Genomic DNA, 21,032 nt, shown 5'->3' on the forward strand with positions numbered 1-21,032 from the left:
GTGATGTTCACATTACATAATCACGTCACTTCATAACGTTCCTATGGCAACAGGGGACATTGGCTGTGCTTGTGTGAAGTAAATGCAAAATTTTTCAACTTTCTGATAAGATATATGTGATTTTTGCTACGAAAATGCGGGGATTATGAAATCATGCAAGCCCCGCATATTTTGCACACAGAAATCTGCAATTTATGCTGCGAAAGTGCGGCGTATTGAAAAATACCCCCGCATAAATTTGCGGACTATGGCTGATTATGCTTTGAATCATGCGATCACATAACCGCCTTTTTCTGGAGCGACTGTATATAGACGGTTTCAGCAGTAACAACATAAACAAGCAGCTTTCGTGGTCCTCACGTAACTTCCGGTAAACTCCGCGAAGAATAAATAACAACGAAGTCCTTTTAAAGTAGTTTATATAGCATTAAATTACATAGGAACCCAAAACATTTGTAATTCCGAAGAGATATTTGTTTAAGAGTTCAGTTTCAGCAACTAGTCAGACAATTAAACAAACAGAAACCGGAAGTAAAGTTCAGACCAGACGCTTATCGCGTCACCGCACATGCGCCAGATGAAACGGTCTATAAGATATCTTAATAAACCTTTCTATTAAAGAGCACACAGATCTAAAATCGACAATGACCTGTATTGCAGTGTGTCATGTACCTGTCCATCAATGTAAACAATGTACAAAGTAGTTGAACCAAAAAGTGCACAAATAATTAAATTATTAGCTTCTAAAGTAGGGAGTCGACTCTGAATCGATGAAATGAGTCATCATATGGATTGAATCTCCTGCCTGTCTTTATCCACGTTATACGAACACTTTGCATAATAATCTCCGCCTACAGCCTTGCCCGCGGGAGAAACGAAAACTATGACCGGCCCACAGCTAGTTAGTGTGTAAACATCATATCACACTGTGTTTTCAGTTTCACTACCAAAGGAAGAAGATATAAAGAATCAGTGGTTAAAATTACATTTTCAAGGAGGGATTTACTATACGTTTGTCTGTAAAGAATCACTGGTTAAAATGTATTTTTCATGAAGGGATTTAGTAAACGTTTGGCAATGAAAGATGGTTCAGTACCCACTTTATTTGGAACAACATGTGTCTCCTTTCCACAACCTGTAAGTATGATTATTACACTGTGTTTATTTTTCCCTCGAGTGTTCTAAAATGTCTATTTTACTGTAATGTCTTATCAGTAAGCTGCGCTATAGCAACGCGTGTTGCGGTTAAAATGTGTCACGGTTAGCTTAAGTTACACTCGCTTAAATGAGTGTAAAAATGTTAATGTCTGCCATCGTTTTTATAACTTGGACTGATGATGAATGATGTGTATTGATGTGGGTGTTTAAACTCTTAATATACTATCAGAGAGTCAGGTTAGCAAGCGGCTAACGAATGTTGCACTTAGGGTTTTGCTATTGCCCGGTTAGCTTACATACATTAAATGTGTAAAAACTTTAGTTTCTGTTGTCGTTTTTATTGCTTGGATTAATGATGAATGATATGTATTGATGTCGATTATGTCTTCTCAGTAAATCCTGTTAGCACTAGGTCATTACATGTTGCACTATTGTTGGTCTGTGCCACTGATCTCTGGTCTGTGCGGAGACTCTGTCAGTTGACCAATCAGAGCAGAGTAGGCTACTGAAAGGTGGGGTTTAGGCAGACTGAGTCGTTGAACGGCTTCACACAAATCGTTTGGGGATCTCTGAGAAATGGGGTAATTTTAAATGTATATTTTGAGAAAATTACAGTGTTTTTTGACCTTGCATGCATTTAAACCTGTTGTCCGGGACTTATAAACAGTGATAGGATGCTTAAAATTTGCATCTTAACCATAAGCCCTTTTTCTGCTAAACTTACCCCCAATTGTCTATTAATACCTAACTGCAGTATGCATATTGCCAATGACTTTGTGTCACTGTTGCCCGTTTTAATAAGGTCATTAGGAGACATCCAAATTCAGTTTTTCTACAAACCTTTATAAACAAATGAGTGTCCTTCCCTTTAGTAACTGACTTATTGGTTGTCGCTCCCAAAAGTCACTTAACATTTCTTAACTATGTCATGTCGCACACATGCACTTTCTGTCGCCAATGGTCATTGTCGCTTGCGTCGCCAAGCTTTTAATGGAATGAATGACATAGTGGTGCTCTGCCATTGCTAGTCGCTGGCTGTGTTCACATAGCTTAAAGGGACACTCCACTTTTTTGAAAATATGCTCATTTTCCAGCTCCCCTAGAGTTAAACATTTGATTTTTACCTTTTTGAAATCCATTCAGCTGATCTCCGGGTCTGGCGATACCACTTTTAGCATAGCTTAGCATAATTCATTGAGTCTGATTAGACTATTAGCATCGCGCTCAAAAATAACCAAAGAGTTTCAATATTTTTCCTATTTAAAACTTGACTCTTCTGTAGTTACATTGTGTACTAAGACCGACAGAAAATGTAAAGTTGTGATTTTCTAGGCAGATATGGCAGGGGACTATTTTCGGGCACTGCGTAAAATCATTGGGCCTCGAAAAAAGTGGAGTGTCCCTATAAATTGATAGGTTAACCAAAATAATAAACAAACACAAAGTGTTTAGTTACAAACATTGCTCAAAATATCTTTCTTTGTGTTCATCAGAAAAAAGAAATTTATACAGGTTTGTAACAACTTGAGGGTGACTAAATTATGACAGAATTTATATTTTTGGGTGAACTATCCCTTCAATATTGTAATTAGAAGTTTGTTGACATATAGGTGTAGCATTATTTACAGTCAATAAAATTTACACAAGGCACTATTAATAATGTATAACCTCATTTTATGTCCCCACTTACCTTAATTGGGGGTTGCTTAAGCAGGTTGTCAAGTCAAGTTGGTAATGTTTATAATATATATCTCTCTCTGTGTTCCTATAGATGACATCAACAGCTGTGCACAGAGCAGCATTTATGCAGTGTGTGTGTTGGTGTGTTTGGAGTTTGTTCTCGAATCCCGAGGGCCCCGATGATAACGTGTGCCTCAAATTGCAGAGTGGTGCTCTCCCAAACCCTTGGGGTGTCATGGTGTACTCCTCAAACAACCAGCAGGTAACGATTGAACACGTACAATCACGTACAAACACGCACACAAGGAATAATAGTGATATCACCCAATGACCCACTCCCATGCAGGCTGTTTTAGAGTCCTTATGCAATGGCTCTAATCAGAAGGTTGCAATTAAATTAATGGTGGCAGACTAATTATGTAATTACACATTGAGATTGTAATGCTAAAAGAAATCCGGCTCTGTTGTGGCATTAGTGGCACTGACTTGATGAAAATACGGGCTATTAACTCATATCACTCATCGAGAACACATTCACAAGGTTTTGTGTCTTTCTTCTAAACAGTGTCTGAATTGCAATAAGAAGCTTAGATTATTGTTTTTCCTCTACATTATTACATGATGTTTTTCATTGGCTGAGATTAACCTAGACATCCTGTTTGGAAGACTCCCTACCATTGTGCAGACTCACCAGGTGAGGGGGGGAATGGCGAGCATTGTGTCCAACTTCTCACTGAAATGAACTGATAAGCACTTGCTGCTTTTTAAACCATCATTAGGGTTTCATTAGCATGTTATCTGTCACCTTATTATACCAATGTCATATTAAAGTCAATTAACACTATTAGGAAATTGTAGGCTGCAGTTCCTGTGGTTACTTTGCTGTGGCAACCCATCCCAGGCTTTAGTAAGTGGCGATGTGATGATGAATAGGTTCAGACTGCATGTGTAAGGTTTGTATGTATAATGTTTTCACACGCTAGAGGTCACACCACCTGCCTTTTTGGGCTTGTGCGAATGTATAAAGGATCAGTGAACTGAATAAGCTCTTCATTTGCATCACAGCATGGAGGAATTTTAAGTTGAAGTGCATAATTGTAATGTAAAAATGTGTTTACAGTTTCCCGGAAAATGAGACGCAAGTAGGTTACAAGTAGGCTGAGAGGAGAAAGCTTATTACATTTTAAAATTCAACATTATTACATTGCAAAATGATACATTCAGCTATAAAAAGTAGGGTTTAACTTGGAAAAATTACACACTTCACTTTTTATTAATAATGGAAGAAGATGCACTGAATTTTTTTTTTTTTTAAGTTGTTGGATACGTAATTTAATTATGTACACCAGTTCAACATTATTGAATCAAGTTTTCTTAAAATGAAATTAATTTTAATTCATGTTAAATTAATTTTGAAAAAAACTAATGCAATCATGTGCAACCGATGTCTGAAGTTTTTTTTTAGTCTGGAAATGGTTGTGTATCTAAATAGCTGCCCAACTTGATATCCCCCAATTTAATTAAAACGACAAAACTTGAGAAAACTAGCATTGGTCGCTGAAATACTTAACGTCAACCAAACATTTCTGAGCACAGTCCCATGAAAGAAAGTTTTGTACATTTCTCACAGGTGAATTCAGGGAAATGTGTCATCAAGTTCAAGTTTTCATCTGGTGTGGAAACTTCTGCCAACGTAGTGTCACCAGTGAGCCCTCGGGAAACATCGCCAACTAAGAAGCTCATTTCAGCATCCCAAGATGAGACAGCTTACTGTTGTTTTCTGCTTAGATGCAAAACCGTTGATTTGTGCGAATTTACAATGCTCATGTGCCCTGACCTAAAAGATAGAATCAAAAGGAATACAGAGGACTTAAATGATTCTTAAATTGGGGTCCAATAATTTAATAAACTTTATTAGACCCTAAACAGTTTACTGTTTAAATACAGTTTAAAATTGCAGTTTCAACGCAGCTTTCAAAACATCCCAAAAGACGCATAAGGGTCTTATCTAGCAAAACGATTGTAATTTTTGGCACAAAAAAAAATAATATGTAAGGAATAATTGATGACGGGCCTTTGAATTATTAGAGAAATAATCGGGTTTGCATTATTTTTCAATAATTGAACTGCACGGAGTCAATTATTCCTTACATATTTATTATAATCGCTTACTACGGTTACTACACCTCAAGACATCGATCACATGATATATTTTTAATGGGATTCTTTCGATTTTTTACTTAAATCGCTATTAAATCGAGTAGGACTATTTCTTTGTCTCATCTGATCTAACGGCTCTTTTGCTTGTTCCAAAATGTCATTTTAAAGCTGACAATAGAGAGAGAGAGAGAGAGAGAGAGAGAGAGAGAGAGAGAGAGGACGAGCAAGAGAGGGAGAGCGAGAGAGATTGTGCGTCTCTAAACAGCGCTGTGATTGCCTCGGAAAATCGTCTGTCATGTTGTTTTTGTTAGTTCGTTACTACAGTTAAAGCAACACTATGTAGTTTCCATGTAAAAATGACTTACAGCTCCCCCATGTGGTTGAAAAGCGCAACTGTGCCTGGTATCAGACACTCTTCTGCAGGCAGGGGGAGGGGCGGGGCTTTGTGCTCTACCCTCCACCGCCACTTTCAGAGTGTGCTTGTAGCAGCTAGGAGGCTGCTCGGGTTGCAGCAACAGTACAATTTGTTCAGTTAAAAGTTGTTCTATAACTGAAATAATTTTAGAGACAATATTTAAAGGTAAAAAAACCTACATAGTGTTGCTTTAACTATGCGAAGTGATATGGAACTGTAATGTGGTCAAGAGAGGTGCCTGGAACTACATTCGCCGTGCGTTTCCTTGAAAATACTTGCACACCTCAGAACGTTCATCAGAGCATTCAACGGGCCTGTAGTATAAGTACTTTTAAACCACAATTTCTTGCCTTGGACCAGCCAGTGTGACATCATGTAATGCGTCATCACGTCAAAAGGTCACACATGACATATGCGAAACTACCGCCCCAGTGTTTACAAGTGTGGAGATGGAGGACCGTTTCGATGTTGTTGTATGTGGATTGTTGAATGATACTAATTAATGTCTTTGTGTCAGTTTGTTGTTTAAAATGGTCCGCAAATGTGCGTTTCACATATGTAATGCGTGACCTTTCGACGTGCTTACACAATTATGTGAGGTCGCATTAGCGCGTGCAAGACGAGAAGTTGTGCATATTTTTTATTTTTCTTGCCAAAAATGACAATCGTTTTGCTAGATTAGAACCTTATGCCTCGTTTTGGGATTGTTAGGAGCCCTTTGAATCTGTTTTGAAACTGCAATTTTAAACTGCATTTAAACTGTAAACTGCTGGGGTACCATAAAGTCTATTAAATTGAGAAAAATCCTAAAAAACGTAATTTCTTCTCCACTGAACAAAGAAAAACATCAACATTTTGAATGACATGGGGGTGAGTAAATTATCAAGATTAGTTTTTTAAGAAAGTGAAGTAATCCTTTAAGCAGTGTTCTCAGCAGGAGGCTTGTTACTTTTGCATTAGCCATTGAAATAGATGCTTTTTAGGTCAACAGCTGTAATGTTCACTCGATGTACCACTATGGATATGTCATTTGTAAAAACACCTTTAAAAGACTACTTTTGGGTAATGTATTGTTCTCATGCTAAAATGGGTGATGTATCTGGCACTGACAGATTTGTATCATAGGGTCCTTGAACCTGTAAACCTTGTTCTAGAGTTTATTTAAGGATGTAAAATGCTCTGATAGATGGCTTATTCTCGTCTTGTTTTTACCTGTTGTTGAGCCAGACACTCTTATGGTCACGCTGTGGAATAATATCTCTCATGTTTTTACAAACTCGATAAATTTACTTGTTCTGAGGAGCCCAAACTGATCCCCATTGACTTCCACATGATGTGTTATTTTAACACATTACAGGTATGTGTCATTTCATGTTGATTTTGTGTTAAAATAAATGACACACAGAGAGCCTCAATCTGATTAACTTAGTTACAAACATTCCACAAAATATCTTCCTTTGTGTTCATCAGAAGAAAGAACTTTATACAAGTCTGTAACAACATGAGGGTGAGTAACCGATGACAGAATTTTCATTTTTGGGTGAACTTTCCCTTTAAGTTTTTGTTTTCTGTCATTCTTTCTTATGTAGGTGGAAAATAATTACACAAGGGATCCACTTTGTTACAGTCTCGCTTTTCCATTTTGCAGGGGACATTATGCATCCCTGGCTTTCTCAGCTGCTTATATAAATCGACTCAGGTTTAGTCTGCCTACTGTCATAACTTCTGTGGTGTAGTAGGGGCGAGCTTGTGGTTTGGTTGTCTGAGATCTTGCCAAGTCATGTAGTTACAGAGAAGATGAAAGAAGACAGTAACATATGCTTGCTTCTTGCTGGCTTCTCATCACTCATCTACAGTAACTTAAACTCTATCCTCGGGGTTCTCGATCCATGTGAGCTCAACTCTATCCTCGGATGTTTCTGGCCCTTGGGACAAGCACCTCTACTTTCAGAAAATTGGTTAAAATATGTACAGCACTCAAGCTGTCACTGGGGCTGCTACCCTTTCAAAAGTACAGCTTTGCATCTAAAGAGTTTGTATCATATTAGTACCTCAGAGGTATTGGTAACAAAGCATGCTTATTACAGGGTTCCCACCGGTCCTTGAAATCCTTGAAAACTTCAAGGCCCTGAGAAGTTTTTGAACATATACATACATAGATACAGATCATTGAAAGTGTTTGAATATATTTTATGCAAGAAGTTTTCTGGAAAAAAATCCATATTATTCCCTGTGTAGTGTAGGATAATATTATAAAAATTCTAGACTTTTTAATCACACGTGCTAAACTGTTCGCTTTAACAGATTATATCTTTTGTATGCGAATGTTGATTCATACCAAAATGCTTTTTGCATAGTTGTGTTTGACACATGAAAACGTCTTGGGTTACGTATGTAACTGTTGTTTCCTGAGAAGGGAACGAGACGCTGCGTCTCCCTTGCCATACTTCCTGCGTTCCTGTAACACTGTCTTCGGCAATATTTCAGATAGCTATATACTTCCTGGCTCCCGCGTCATCCTGTCTTTGACGTTAAGCCTTACCATTGGTTGAATTTGATATACACATTTAGACGCACTTACCCCTGGAGGCCTCCCCAACGCAGTGACGTAGCACGAGTTCCCTAGAAAGGGAACTGTAACAATGTATCTTAAAAGGTAACATGATGTAACCTTGCTCTCACTTGAAATGTGTCCCTATATTTAGTCCTTGAATTTGACCTGGAAAGTCCTTAAAAGGTCCTAGAATTTGAAGTTAACTAAGGTGTGGGAACCCTGATATTAGTACCTCAAAGTACCTTAAAAGTACCTTTTATGCAGAAAACACAAAAGCTGGTTTTCTTTCTGTCACCAAATGAATTTTTTTGAAAACATTCTTGCTTTCTTCATTGGTTAGACAGACAGTCCCAGCCCAAATTCACACCATTGATTGAGTCAGGACTGATAGGATTGCTTATACAAGAGAGAAAAGCTTTAACAGCAGTGCTTTGGCTTTGCCTTAACACTTTCAGGGGAAATTAACATACAAATTGCTTGCGTATTTGTTGTCTCTGCCCATGAAACTAGGATAACTGAAAGTTAGCATTAAAAAAAATGACACCCTTCATCTTTAAATGTCAAAAGCAGACCTGATATTTTATGATTTCATCAGGGGTGTGATTCTTCCGGATAAATCCGGAATTCCGGCTTTTCCGACCTGAAAATGAGGCTTTCGTGAATCATGCAAATCCAATTTTTTGTGTGTGCGTGTGGGTGGGGGGTTGCAAGGCACGTTATAAATAACCGCATCTCACTACGCATTAGTCTATTTATTTGTCACGATGGAACTTAATTCAAAGCAGAGCTCACCAGAGCTTGCAGTCAGATCTCCAGCGTGTGTTGTTGGCTGCGAATAAAAAAAACATGCGTTTGCCAACAAATAGTATGAGAGAAACACATCTTTCACTCTCAACCAAACTAACAAACTAGCCAATCAGAAGTAGAATGGGGAGGGGTCTTTGAGGTGCGGCTGAGGTCCAGTTACAGATGCCGCGCGGCCGCGGTGAAGTCGTAACAAGTTAACGTTGTCAGCAGGATAAAGAGTAAGTTTATGAAGCCTAGGTAAGACAACGTAATTGATAAAGGACATAACTCAGTGGCGCTGGGCATGAGTAGAAGGAATAGGCAGAGACAAACAGCATTTTAGTAGTAAGAAAATTAAGAGAACCCGCCAGGTGTTTGCTGCGTTGACAAAACTGTCCGTTTCAAATTACCAGGCTATGCCAGTAATGTAAATATCAGATTTCTCGTCGAGGTGAAATGCTGTCTCGCAATATCAATATAAAGTTGCGTTTGTGTCAAAACGTTTGCTTGCATTATTATTCTGTAATCACTTACGTTAACGCACGCATATAAGTTACGCGAATCAGATCCAACGTCATCCTGACGAACACACGCATACGTTCGCTCCTCTTAATGGTTTGTGAATCTGGCGGTAATGCTTGTGATTACAGAATAATATAATGACAAACACACACATTCATGGATCTGGTGTGTGTATGTGCGTGTGTGTGTGAAACGCGTAGCTCGACTGTGCCAAAAGAACTATGCAAAAGACAAATGCACTTGACTGCCTTTCCAGAAAGTCATAACATTTGAATTAAGTAACAAATGTTGTAATCAATAATTAATCTGTATTAAATGCCCCCACTAATTATTCTATAAACATTAAACATGTTTTGACCAATAGCGAATCCCATTTATCTAATTGTGTATGTGGCTTTTGTGCCTTATTATTACCATATGCAACCAAAGATTTTACTAAAAGGGCATACATTTGTTTAGAAGAACATAAAAATCCTCATAGATCTAGTCACTTATTTTTACTCTCAAAATGCACCACATTGATGTATTTACTTTTAAATGCACAAAATGATTTTGTTCAGTCTGATGCAGTGGCAAGGCTACATAATGGTCAGGGTGGCACTTGCCCACGCATTGACGATTGGCCACTCAGATCGATCAACTTTGAGCCCAAATTATGTTTCAACTGTATTTCATTTTATATAAATGTGTGTGTGTGTGCGCGTGTGCGTGCATGTGTGCATATGTATGTCGCCACGTCATGGTAGGTGTGCCGTATATTTTCCTGCTTTTTTGTCCTTTGCCAATCACACCTATGTTTCATTAACTCTGCATCTACTGTACTCTTTCTGTGTCGTTGTGTTGATTTGTGTTCAGTGTTGAAGTAGAAGATAACACGATGGGTGCGATGTACAGATAGCAATGTGTTAATTTCTGTCTTTGATGTCGAGGTTGTTACATCTGTAACATTCGATGAACCTAGATCAAACACATAAAGATAGCTCTCTGTTCTGCCCTTCAGCCAATCGCACACAGTGTTCACAAATACGTGATTTATAATGTTTGCATAGACGTTAGAACATGCATGCTTATTTATGAGGGCTGTTTCCACAGTGCACACCGCAGCAGTTCGATTAACCCGCGTGAATCAATACCGACGTAGAAGCACATCCTTCTGCATTAGACTGGAAGTCAATCAAGATTTGACTTATGTCTATCTCAAGAGATATCTAGTCTCTGTTCCTAATAACTCCAAAACTCGCTGATGCTGTGATCAAACTTTAAATATCAGGTTTTTTATTTTGCTCAAAAAAGGTGCTTATGTTGGTGGTGTTTGATGTGATTTCTGATTTCGAAGCAAAGTTAGCTGTCAGGATGCGAAGAAAATGTGAGATAATTGGTCATCACATGTCTGCCTCTCTTTGTTTCTGACATATCAGCCTTAATGAGAAGAAAATTTATTCCAGACTCCTTCCAAAAAAGCCCCAAAATTTAATTAAAAAAGGCACGAAAGTTACACATTCAGGAATAAAAGGGCGTGAAGAAAGGAGAGAGAGTGTAAATGAGAAGGAGGTGCTAGACAGACAGGAATGAGAGAGAGAAAGAGAGAGAGAGAGAGAGAGAGAGAGAGAGAGGAACTGTTGTGGATGGGCTGATGAGTTCACACATGCAGAAGAAACAGATTGAGTATCAGACTGTGAGACGTGTTGTCACCCAACTGTGTGGTCACCTTCACTCAGCAAGGAAACACCCCACACATGTAGACACGTGTCTGTATGTCCTGATAGTTTAACATGTATATAAGATTTAATTCTGTGCCATGAGTTTTGCTTCACTTAGAGGAATTAGTGACTTTTACCTCTGTAAACATTCTGCAGCTTAGTTAAAGGATTACTCCACTTTCTTAAAAAAATCCTGATATTTAGTCACCCCCTTCCAAAATGCTATGTCTTTTTTGTTCAGTCGAAAAGAAAATAAGTTTTTTGAGGAAAACATGCAGGATTTTTCTTAATTTAATAGACTTTATTGACCCCAACAGTTTACAGTTTCAATGTAGTTTAAAATTGTAGTTTTTAATGCAGCTTTAAAGGGCTCTAAACAATCCCGACCAAGGCATAAGGGTCTTATCTAGCAAAAAGATTGTAATTTTGGCAATAAAAACATGTACTTTTAAGCCTCAATTTTTCATCTTACACTAGCCAGTGTGACCTCACATAATTGTGTAAGCACATCGAAAGGTCACGCTTCACAAATATGAAACGCACATTTGTAAACCATTTTAAACAATAAACGCACACAAAAACATTAATTAGTATCATTCCACATACAACAATGTTGGAATGGTCCTTTCTCTCCACACTTGTAAACACTGGGGCGGTAGTTTCACATAAGTCATGCATGGCCTTTTGACGTGATGATGCATTATGTGAGGTCATGTTGATGCGTCACACAGCTAGTGCAAGACGAGAAGTTGTGATTTAAAAGTGCATATTTTTTATTTTTCCTTCCAAAAATGACAATCGTTTTGCTAGATAAGACCCTTATGTCTTGTTTGGGATCATATAGAGCCCTTTTAAAGGAGAATAAGTAGGATTTCCTAGCCTGGGTGCCAGCCGATCTTAGCCCCGCCCACAAGAGTTTGAAAACGGGAAGATCGGTCTGGCGTTTTTCCGTTGAGGAGCTGCTATGCTAGGACTAGAGCTGGGCGAACCAATCAAATTGTCAGGGCGGGCTTTATACGATGATGGACAGATAATCAACAGTAACGTAATGAACCACGTCACCAAAGAGCGCGTGTGTTAAATGGCTGTGCTGTAGAGTTCAGATGTGTGGATTCTGACATGGAGTCTGTTCTAAAAGATATCGACAGAGCATTGGTTTTAAAAGAGGAACAGAGAAACGCAAGCAGGGCATTTGATGATGTTTTTGCTGTCCTTCCCACGGGATTCGGCAAAAGTTGGTCGCAACTGAAATGGGTAACGTTATCACGCCGATGCAACTCGGCGTGCACGACGAGATGGATATAATTAGCGGTCGTTGCCAGCTTCTTTTCGGAAGCCCGGAATCATGGTTGCTGAATAAGTGGAGGGACGCTAGGCTCCAATATTTTCAAGCCAACGTAATGGGTATCGTCGTGGATGAAGTTCACCTAACGTACAAATGGTAAGAGATAGTCTTACTCTATGACTTAGTAAATACTTCATGTTGTGGTATAAACGAAATGTTGTAAACATAGTAGGTGTTGATGTACATTCGCTAACTCAGACTTAGTATAATCACAATGTTAGTGTCATAGTAGCGAAATAACTATCAGTTCAGTCAGGCTGCAAAGACGTCATTTCAACATACGTCACACATACGTTGCTCTGATTGGTCGTAGGTCTATCCAATTGAGTGCAGAGGCATTTTTCGGTTGAGACACGCCTCATAATTATAGCCCAATGGAGCGGTATCAGACTCAAATTCTGACTAGAATTGAGTATGACAACGTCAGGCTAAGGATTTCCCCCATCTAGTGGTAAAATTGTATTTTGCATTCAAACGAATAGTGCTCTCTAGCGCCTCGCTTTTCCAAATGCATGTTGCAACTATGATAGTCGTTATGTACTCACTGCAGCGCTGCCTTACGATTAGTCACGACTAATCGTTTGCAGAATAAAAGTTTTTGTTTACATAATATATGTGTGTGTACAGTGTATAATAATTATGTTTATATAAACACACACACATACATGTATAATTTTAAGAATTTTTTTTTTTATATAATAAGTATTTATATTTATATATAATATAGATTATATATAAATATAAACGTGTATATACACATGCAAATGTTTCTTAATTATATACATGCCTGTGTATGTGTATTTATACAGAATTATTATACACAGTACACCCACATATATTATGTAAACAAAAACCTTTATTCTGCAAACGATTAGTCGCGACTAATCGTGATGCAGCACTAACTCACTGATGTCCTTGTCCGTTTCAGCTGGTTCACGTGTTCTGAACGAAAGCGTGTTGTGGAAATGCTAGTGCTTTTTGTCCATCTCTGCTATTATAGTTTTTCAATATTGCGAAACGACATGGAAGCCTTCCAGGACTTACCTGTTCAATGTAAATAAAAGAACAAATTCTAAGTAATTTGACATCAATAAGGACATATTTATGAATAAAGGCATTGATTTTGACTAATAAAATACTTAAAAAACTACTTACTGTTCCTTTAAGCAACTATTGTCCGATTCTGATTTTACATTTCTTTTGGTGTGTACATGTTAACAATATGCAAAAGGTTCATACACCAAAGTAAACGATGATGCGAGTTATCTTTTCCACCGTAAATCTCTTTTCTTGGATTACAACAAACACACAGATTGTAGTCAAAATTGTAGTTACTTCCTGGGCCTGTTGACGTGGACACGACGGTCATTATCATAATTCCTCCTGCTTTGCCTCACAGCCTGTAAGTTAACTCCTGTTAGCATTGCATTGTGAGCGAATCTTTCAAACATGGTAAGGGGCGTCACATTTCCGGCTGACGTCACATATATTTAGGCCAATCACAAAGTACAGAGTAGCTGGCCAATCAGGGACACAGCGCTTTTCAAATCAATGTGCTTTGTACAAAATGAGAGCGTTTAAGTAAAGCAGTATATCTGGAGCTACAAAAATGTGCGGTATGTGGAAAATAATGTGTTTTTTACCATAAACCACGCGAACACATTGTATTATACCAAATGGAGTAAACCTTTAAAGTGTCCACACTAGTAGTCAGGTGATATGGATTGTTGAATAGTTCAATAATGGATTGTTTGATATCTCTAGCGTAGATGTAGACCATGATGGCACGTATGTCAGTGGTTCTCAAACTTTTTCCGCGTGTGGCCCCCTTGTGTACGGTGCATTCCTTCACGGCCCCTCCAAAGAAAATTTATGACAAAAACTGTTCTAAAATGTAACATTTTAATTAAACAAAACATATTAAGTTATACAAAGTAGTGCTGTTGGCTAGTAGCCTTATTTTTTTTAGGTTTAATTACACAGAATTCATGAAAAATTAATGTATTTGATAAAATGTCATAATACTGGGGCCCCCCTGGCACCATCTCACGGTCCCCGGACCCCAGTTTGAGAACCACCGGCGTATGTGACCGTGTTTGTGAAATCCAGGCTAAAGCCTAATATTAATTAGATTCTAAGTTTGATTTCAGTTAATGATTTTACATTGATTTCAAACTTTGATATGGCCTTAGTCAGTCAATATTAAAGATATCTAGGTTATAGGAATAAATAACAAAAAAAAACTTTTATATTTAGGGGTGTTATGTGCCTGTTTTGCTGAAGGGGGCAACATTTGCTTTTTTGAAAATACTAATATATAATATATAATAATATATAATATATTTATTTTATTTAAGTAAAATACTTATTTAATGTTTTGATAATTCCTTTTGTGTTAAACAGAAAAAGGCTTGAGTAACTAAAGCTTTCAGCAACATGATAGATGATGAAATGATGGCTTGATTGAACTTGATTGGACTGGAGGTGGGACTTGATTGCATTGTAGGCGGGACCTGGTTGGACTGGCCAAATTTGATGTGTGGGTGATTTTTGTGTCGTTACTAAGATTATCAAAGATGTAGATAAACTTTTGGAAGTTGATTCGAAAAATGCAGATGCATAACTCTCAGAGCGTGTCTGACATGTTTTCTTGTAAATTAGCATTTTGTATCAAACTCAAACATTAATTGATTCTACCCACAAACCATTGTTTTCTGAATGGCCTGAGGCTGGAATTAAGCGATAATTCATCTCATTTCTAGTGGAGGTGGCATTTAGCAGCTTTTGCATTTGAGCACTTGGTGAAGCTTTTGTTTAAATTTGATGAAACATAATTTATTGATAGCAAGTTCTTGTATGCACAATGTAATATTAAAGGGATAGTTCACTTTAAAATGAAAATTCTGTCATCATTTACTCATCCTCATGTAAACCTGTATGAATTACTTTTTTCTGATGAACACAAAAGAAGATATTTTGAGAAATGATGGTATACACACAGCAGATAGTGACCATTGACTTCCAACGTAGGGAAAATATTTCGGAAGCATTGTGATAAATGATGGTAAGCACCTAGTTTACAGTACCCAAATTAAATTAAATTCCATCATATTTTTTTATTCCTACTATGGAAGTCAATGGTCACTATCTACTGTATCATTTCTCAAAATATCTTATTTTGTGTTCATCAGAAAAAAATAAATTCATACAGGTTCAGAACAACATAAGGATGAGTAAATGATGACAGAATTTTCATTTTAAAGGAAAAAAAATCCAGATAATTTACTCACCACCATGTCATCCAAAATGTTGATGTCGTCTTTGTTTAGTCGAGAAGAAATTATGTTTTTTGAGGAAAACATTCCAGGATTTTTCTCATTTTAATGGACTTTAATGGACCCCAACACGTAACAGATTTAATACAGTCACATGACTGGAGATATAGATGAGATATAGCCTCGTTTGGGATCGTTTAGAGTCCTTTGAAACTACGTTGAAACTAAATCTGTTACGTGTTGGGGTCCATTAAAGTCCATTAAAATGAGAAAAATCCTGGAATGTTTTCCTCAAAAACACAATTTCTTCTCGACTGAACAAAGAAAGCCATCAACAATTTCGATGACATGGTGGTGAGTAAATTATCTGGATTTAAATGGACTAATCCTTTAAAGTGATCTATCCCTATAAACGTGCATTTATATCATACTGTGTTTACTTAAACATTGTTTGAAAACAAATAATGTGCATTACTCAATGAAGTAAAAGTTTTTGTTCATCGGAAAAGCAGATTATCACCTGAAGTAGCCAAATTACGGTTCAATTTGGCAAATATATTAAGCTATCACTAAACTTATTAAACTCTATACACTTTATAAAGTAATCTATACACAAACTTTCCTGACAGTTAAAACTTTAGAATCTGGGTGCTTTTAAAAACCATCCTGAAGCTCAGTGAGGTTAATTAAAGTCTCTCCTCTGTTTCCTCTGATAATCAGACGGGTTTATCATTAATGTTCCACCTTACAAAATAACCAGGCAGGTTTGGTATCTGTTGTCCCAGACTGAAAGGTGAACATTTAGCTGACCAAACCTGTCATGGAACCTAAAAAGATAAATTAAAATCCATCCAGAACATTACTCAGTAAAAATGATGGTAGCCTGAAGCACCTCTTGTACCGGTTAACCAGAGGTTTAGCGCTAAGTCCATCTGACATCCATAAAAAACATGATGGAACATGTTTTTATTTAAAAATTCTACTTGTGATTTGTTTAATATAAAATATGAGAGGGCATGCTTTATTGTGAATAAACCACAGATTTTAACCAATCAGTATGCAGGATTTAAAATGTTATTCATTTTACAGAAAGTTGATGTACTTATTCATTCTCACGTGTCCCTTAGGCACAGATGGTTTAGCACATTCTGTTGATGTAACATCAGATCTGTCGGTGTCAAATCCCAAGCGCTCAATTTTAAACTCTCACACGATTCTACACAACTCAGGCGTTTATCCTATAAAAATCAGTTACTGGAAACAAGAGTGAGTCATAAAAAGTGTCTGTTTTAACATAAGGTAGCTCATGGCGTTCTCATCCAAGCATCTGGTAATTGTGTTTGAACGGTTTAGAGCGGGTAAAGGAGCATAAATGTGAAATGCAGATATTGAAAAGAGTGGATAAGTGAGAATCTGTCATTCAGTTTTCTCATCATACATTTATATAAGGCTATTACGAGTGCCTAATAGATCTGAGCTCATTGTTGGACTGAGGGAATGATGTTCTGTTCGCTATGACCCTGAACTCCTCTCTCGTCTACGCCAGACCCTTTTCATTGCTGCTGGGATTAAGGGACAAATGTGATTCATTCGCACTCATATTCAGGTTATTCAGGTTGCTTTAACATTGTGAATGCAAATCAGCAGTCATTGGCCAGATACAGTATACTTTATGTGTCTTATACTGTATGTGCACATTATGTATGTGCTTTGAATAGCACATACATTTTAAAACCATTCTGGCATCTGACTTTTATATAAAGGTGCATTCAGTACCATTTAAATACTTGTAATGAATAGAAAATGATATCATAACAGTAATGCATAATCATATGAGTTTCAGTCATTTATAGCCTAATATAAGTCATTTTATTGATTTGTACAAGAAAAATTTGGCCATAATGCTAAAACAGACCACATATCAGCCCTGCACAATTACGAATGTTGTGAAATATATTTTAGTTCATGAAAAAATACAAATTTTTGTTTTGATTTTAGATGAGAACATCTTGGTGCCAACAGCTTCGACACTGCAGTCTCCACGCGGCCCAACTGTAAGTCCCAAAAAATTCTCCTGTTTTTTCCCACAGTGCCTTTTGTGTCTGTTTCATTAAAAAGCAACAGTTTTCGAACAAACTCCACTACTGTAGCCCAGCTGTGATGTTGTAACCTGTGCCGGACAGAATCAGAACGGTCTCAGTGCCATGTTCGGGAGCAGTTTCTAAGAGTTACGGCAGCATTGCACCATGAAAGCTTGGAGAAATCTTTGGTGGGAGATTGCAGAATGGAGACAGAGGTGTTCAGTATTGATGGCCAGGATATGGAGGGCAGCTCCTCTCTTAATATAACAAACTGGGAATTGAAGCGATGCAGGGTGAACACAAGGGCCCCGGGCTCACAACCCCTGTTCTACTGCCAATCTATTATTTACCTTAGTGAAGAGAGACCTTCAACCAACAGATCTTTATTTCAGGCCAAGATTTTGAAAATGAAACAAGTGAAAAAAAATCATGCTCTTTTAGAATGCAAACCATAGACTGTAAAAAAAGATGGACGGCGCAACGTCGCCTCCCTCCATTGTAATGAATTGAAGCCAAAAATGTCCGACCATAGTCGCCACGATGTTACATAAAAACGTCAGTTTGGAGCCAAGGCATGCGCAGAAGGAATCGTCCGTGGAGCCAGAAGTGGAGCCGCGGTATCAAGCGTCCGTGCGACCAATTCAACCAGGCCAATCATAATGACACGCCCCGTTTCTATAGCATCAAATTACTAGCTAAAAGGAAAATTATCATAAAAATGAACACTTGAACATATATCAGCGTGATAAAAACTACTTGAAAGGACCAAACCATCTTTCGGAAACTTTTATTGGAAGTGTAATTTTTTTATTTAGAGCAGAGTCCCATTCGTTTTAATGGAGACGGCGGGTTTATGACTTGTACTGCAGCCAGCCACCAGGGGGCGATCAAAGAGCTTTTCAAGACTTATGAGGCACACCCGATCCAAACACTATATTGCATTCACTGTTTAGTGTGTGCCACAAGCTTTTTTGTTAGGACTGTAATGTATCTAGTGCTAGACAAAATGTTCAGGCAGTGGCTGTTCAAAGTCCAGGATTTTTTTGCACCTTAATGCCAGGATAAACACTCTCTATTTTCAGACAGTGTGTTACAAGTTCCCTGAACACTAAACAGTTTTCGCCGGCTGGCAGACAGAAATGTGTCGACTTCAAATGGCTCAGAATCTATCTCCCTTTAGCAAACCCTGATTTAACTCTTTAAAGCAAAACAAGGAAACACAGCGGATCCTTTTAGACCTTTAAAGTGACATTACACACAGTTTCTGCCAATCTCAAGTTAATCTTTCATACCTGTAGAGTAGTATTGCATCCTTCATACCTTTGAAGTAGGGTTGCGACGGATCACAAAACTCACAGTTCGGATCACATTACGGATTTTTAGGCACGGATCGGATTATTTTCTGGATCAGCAAAAAAAGGATGGGAAAAATCATTAACTAAAATGATTAACATTAATGACAGAGACTTAAGTAGGTTCATTGAGGTTACTGTCTCTTTAAGACCAAATAGGCCCAGGCTGGTTTCGGCTTCTAATCTATACACACACTTTAGACCTAAACAAATGTTTTTATTAAAAAAAATACTGTGGAGATCATTTTGTTTGTATGTGCCCTGTCAAGAACAGAAAATGTTTATGTTCGCTTGCTTTTTGAAACACGTCTCTCCGTGTGTGCAGTATCAAGTGCCCTTACGCAAGCACATAGACAGAGGGCGAATTACAAATGGCGCAGCATAAACGGTCGTCCCACATAAAAACATTACGTTGTTTTTCATTGCTCTATTAGCCACATGTATTTTAAAACACTACAGTATGAGATACAGTGATGCAACTTTCTAAAGTTTACACATCAAGAGTTCTGCATCTGCTGATCTTTGAAGGATGATCACGTCTGACTGGAGCTGGACCAGACACATTTAACCGCGCGTGCGTTTGTGCGTAAAGTGCTCAATTTAGCACCTTTTGCGGTTAATTTGTTTTAAATCACTTGAATGTTAACATTTTAAAACCTTTGAAACACATGCAAATCATAAACTTCCCCTTTTTAAATTTGCATATTAATCCGCGAATCACATGCAAGCCAAATAGTGGGATCAACTGCGATCTGTTGCAGCACTACTCTGAAGAGTCTTTAGTTTTATCCGATTTAAAAAAGACAGGTACAGCACCGCTTTTTTTAGAAAACAGCTAAGCTCCTGGAGGCGTAACGTGGGTGGAGCTTGTCACGAGCACACAACACACACAGTACATCATTGCTTTATCCTGGGATATCCTTTTGATTAACTATACTTTCGTGTTGTTTGCATTATTTGCTTATAAGTGAAAGACATTTGATGCAATTTTACCTACCGCGATCACCTACCGTGATTCCTACTCATGACCGGGTCTTTTATCGCTGTGGCTGCTCTGACATTCAGTTTTAAATTATATGCAAATCCAAAGTCAAACTTGGCCTTGTTTATAAAACATTCATTACCGAAATGCCAAGATTAAACAAACTTGCAACTACAGAAAAACAAACAGCATCCACTCTTCCCTTAATGCTGAGTTTTATGGGAATCTGAATAAGCTTAAATTTCCCTCACAAAAAACACACAAGAAAACAACAAATCTGTCAACAAATCGCCCATACAAGGAATTCCACTATACTATAACGCATTGTGACGTAACAAAAACATACTCGAACAAAGCTTTCTGAAACTTTCTAAACCCTGACAAAGTGTATTCGGCACAGACATTTTAAACTTTGCCCATGTTAAGCATGGGAATCCAGCTCTTTAACAGTGTAAATAAGTCAGAATGTATGAAATAGCATTAGACCCCCCTTTTAAGACCCTTATACTGTATAAAATCCACTGACACTTCCTATACTTGCAGTGATATAGCTCAGTGGTAGAGCATTGCATTAGCAAAAGGTCATAGGTTCGAACCCAGGGAACAAACATACTGTTAAAAAATGTGTACCTTGTAATGCCATGTAAGTCGCTTTGGATAAAAGCATCTGCCAAATGCATAAATGTAAATGTATACACTCTAAAAAAAATTGTGCTAATAGCACTACACAGGTACTACATACGGTGCTATATGGCACTTAAAATGGATCCCCTATCATTCATGCCAGTGAACCACTTTAAGTGCTATTTAGCACCGTTTGTTTTTAGAGTGTACCCCGAAAGATTGGAAGCACGTGTCTGGTTTGCGTTGATTTCCGTATGTCGCTAATTTAGAGGGACAGCAATTTAGAGAGGTTGATTTAGAGTGCATGTTTTGTTTGGATGCTTGAGTCCCTCACTCGGTCTGAAAAAGGTTGTCAGAGCCGTCTTGAGAGACCCATCTCTCTGATTGATGGGGTGCTC

At 37.8% G+C, this 21,032-nt stretch overlaps 1 protein-coding gene across 1 annotated transcript in view; it reads left to right on the forward strand.

Moving 5' to 3' along the window:
• The window catches only part of nphp4 (nephronophthisis 4), a 186,137-nt gene that overhangs the window by 102,945 nt on the left and 62,160 nt on the right, over positions 1-21,032 (forward strand). Inside the window, exons 7-9 of the mRNA XM_073867390.1 lie at positions 2,930-3,100; positions 4,469-4,593; positions 17,592-17,649. Coding sequence (XP_073723491.1) covers positions 2,930-3,100; positions 4,469-4,593; positions 17,592-17,649 — 354 coding nt within the window. The remainder of the gene's footprint in view (positions 1-2,929; positions 3,101-4,468; positions 4,594-17,591; positions 17,650-21,032) is intronic.

This window comes from Misgurnus anguillicaudatus, chromosome 5, assembly GCF_027580225.2.
Source record: "Misgurnus anguillicaudatus chromosome 5, ASM2758022v2, whole genome shotgun sequence".
NCBI lineage: Eukaryota > Metazoa > Chordata > Actinopteri > Cypriniformes > Cobitidae > Misgurnus > Misgurnus anguillicaudatus.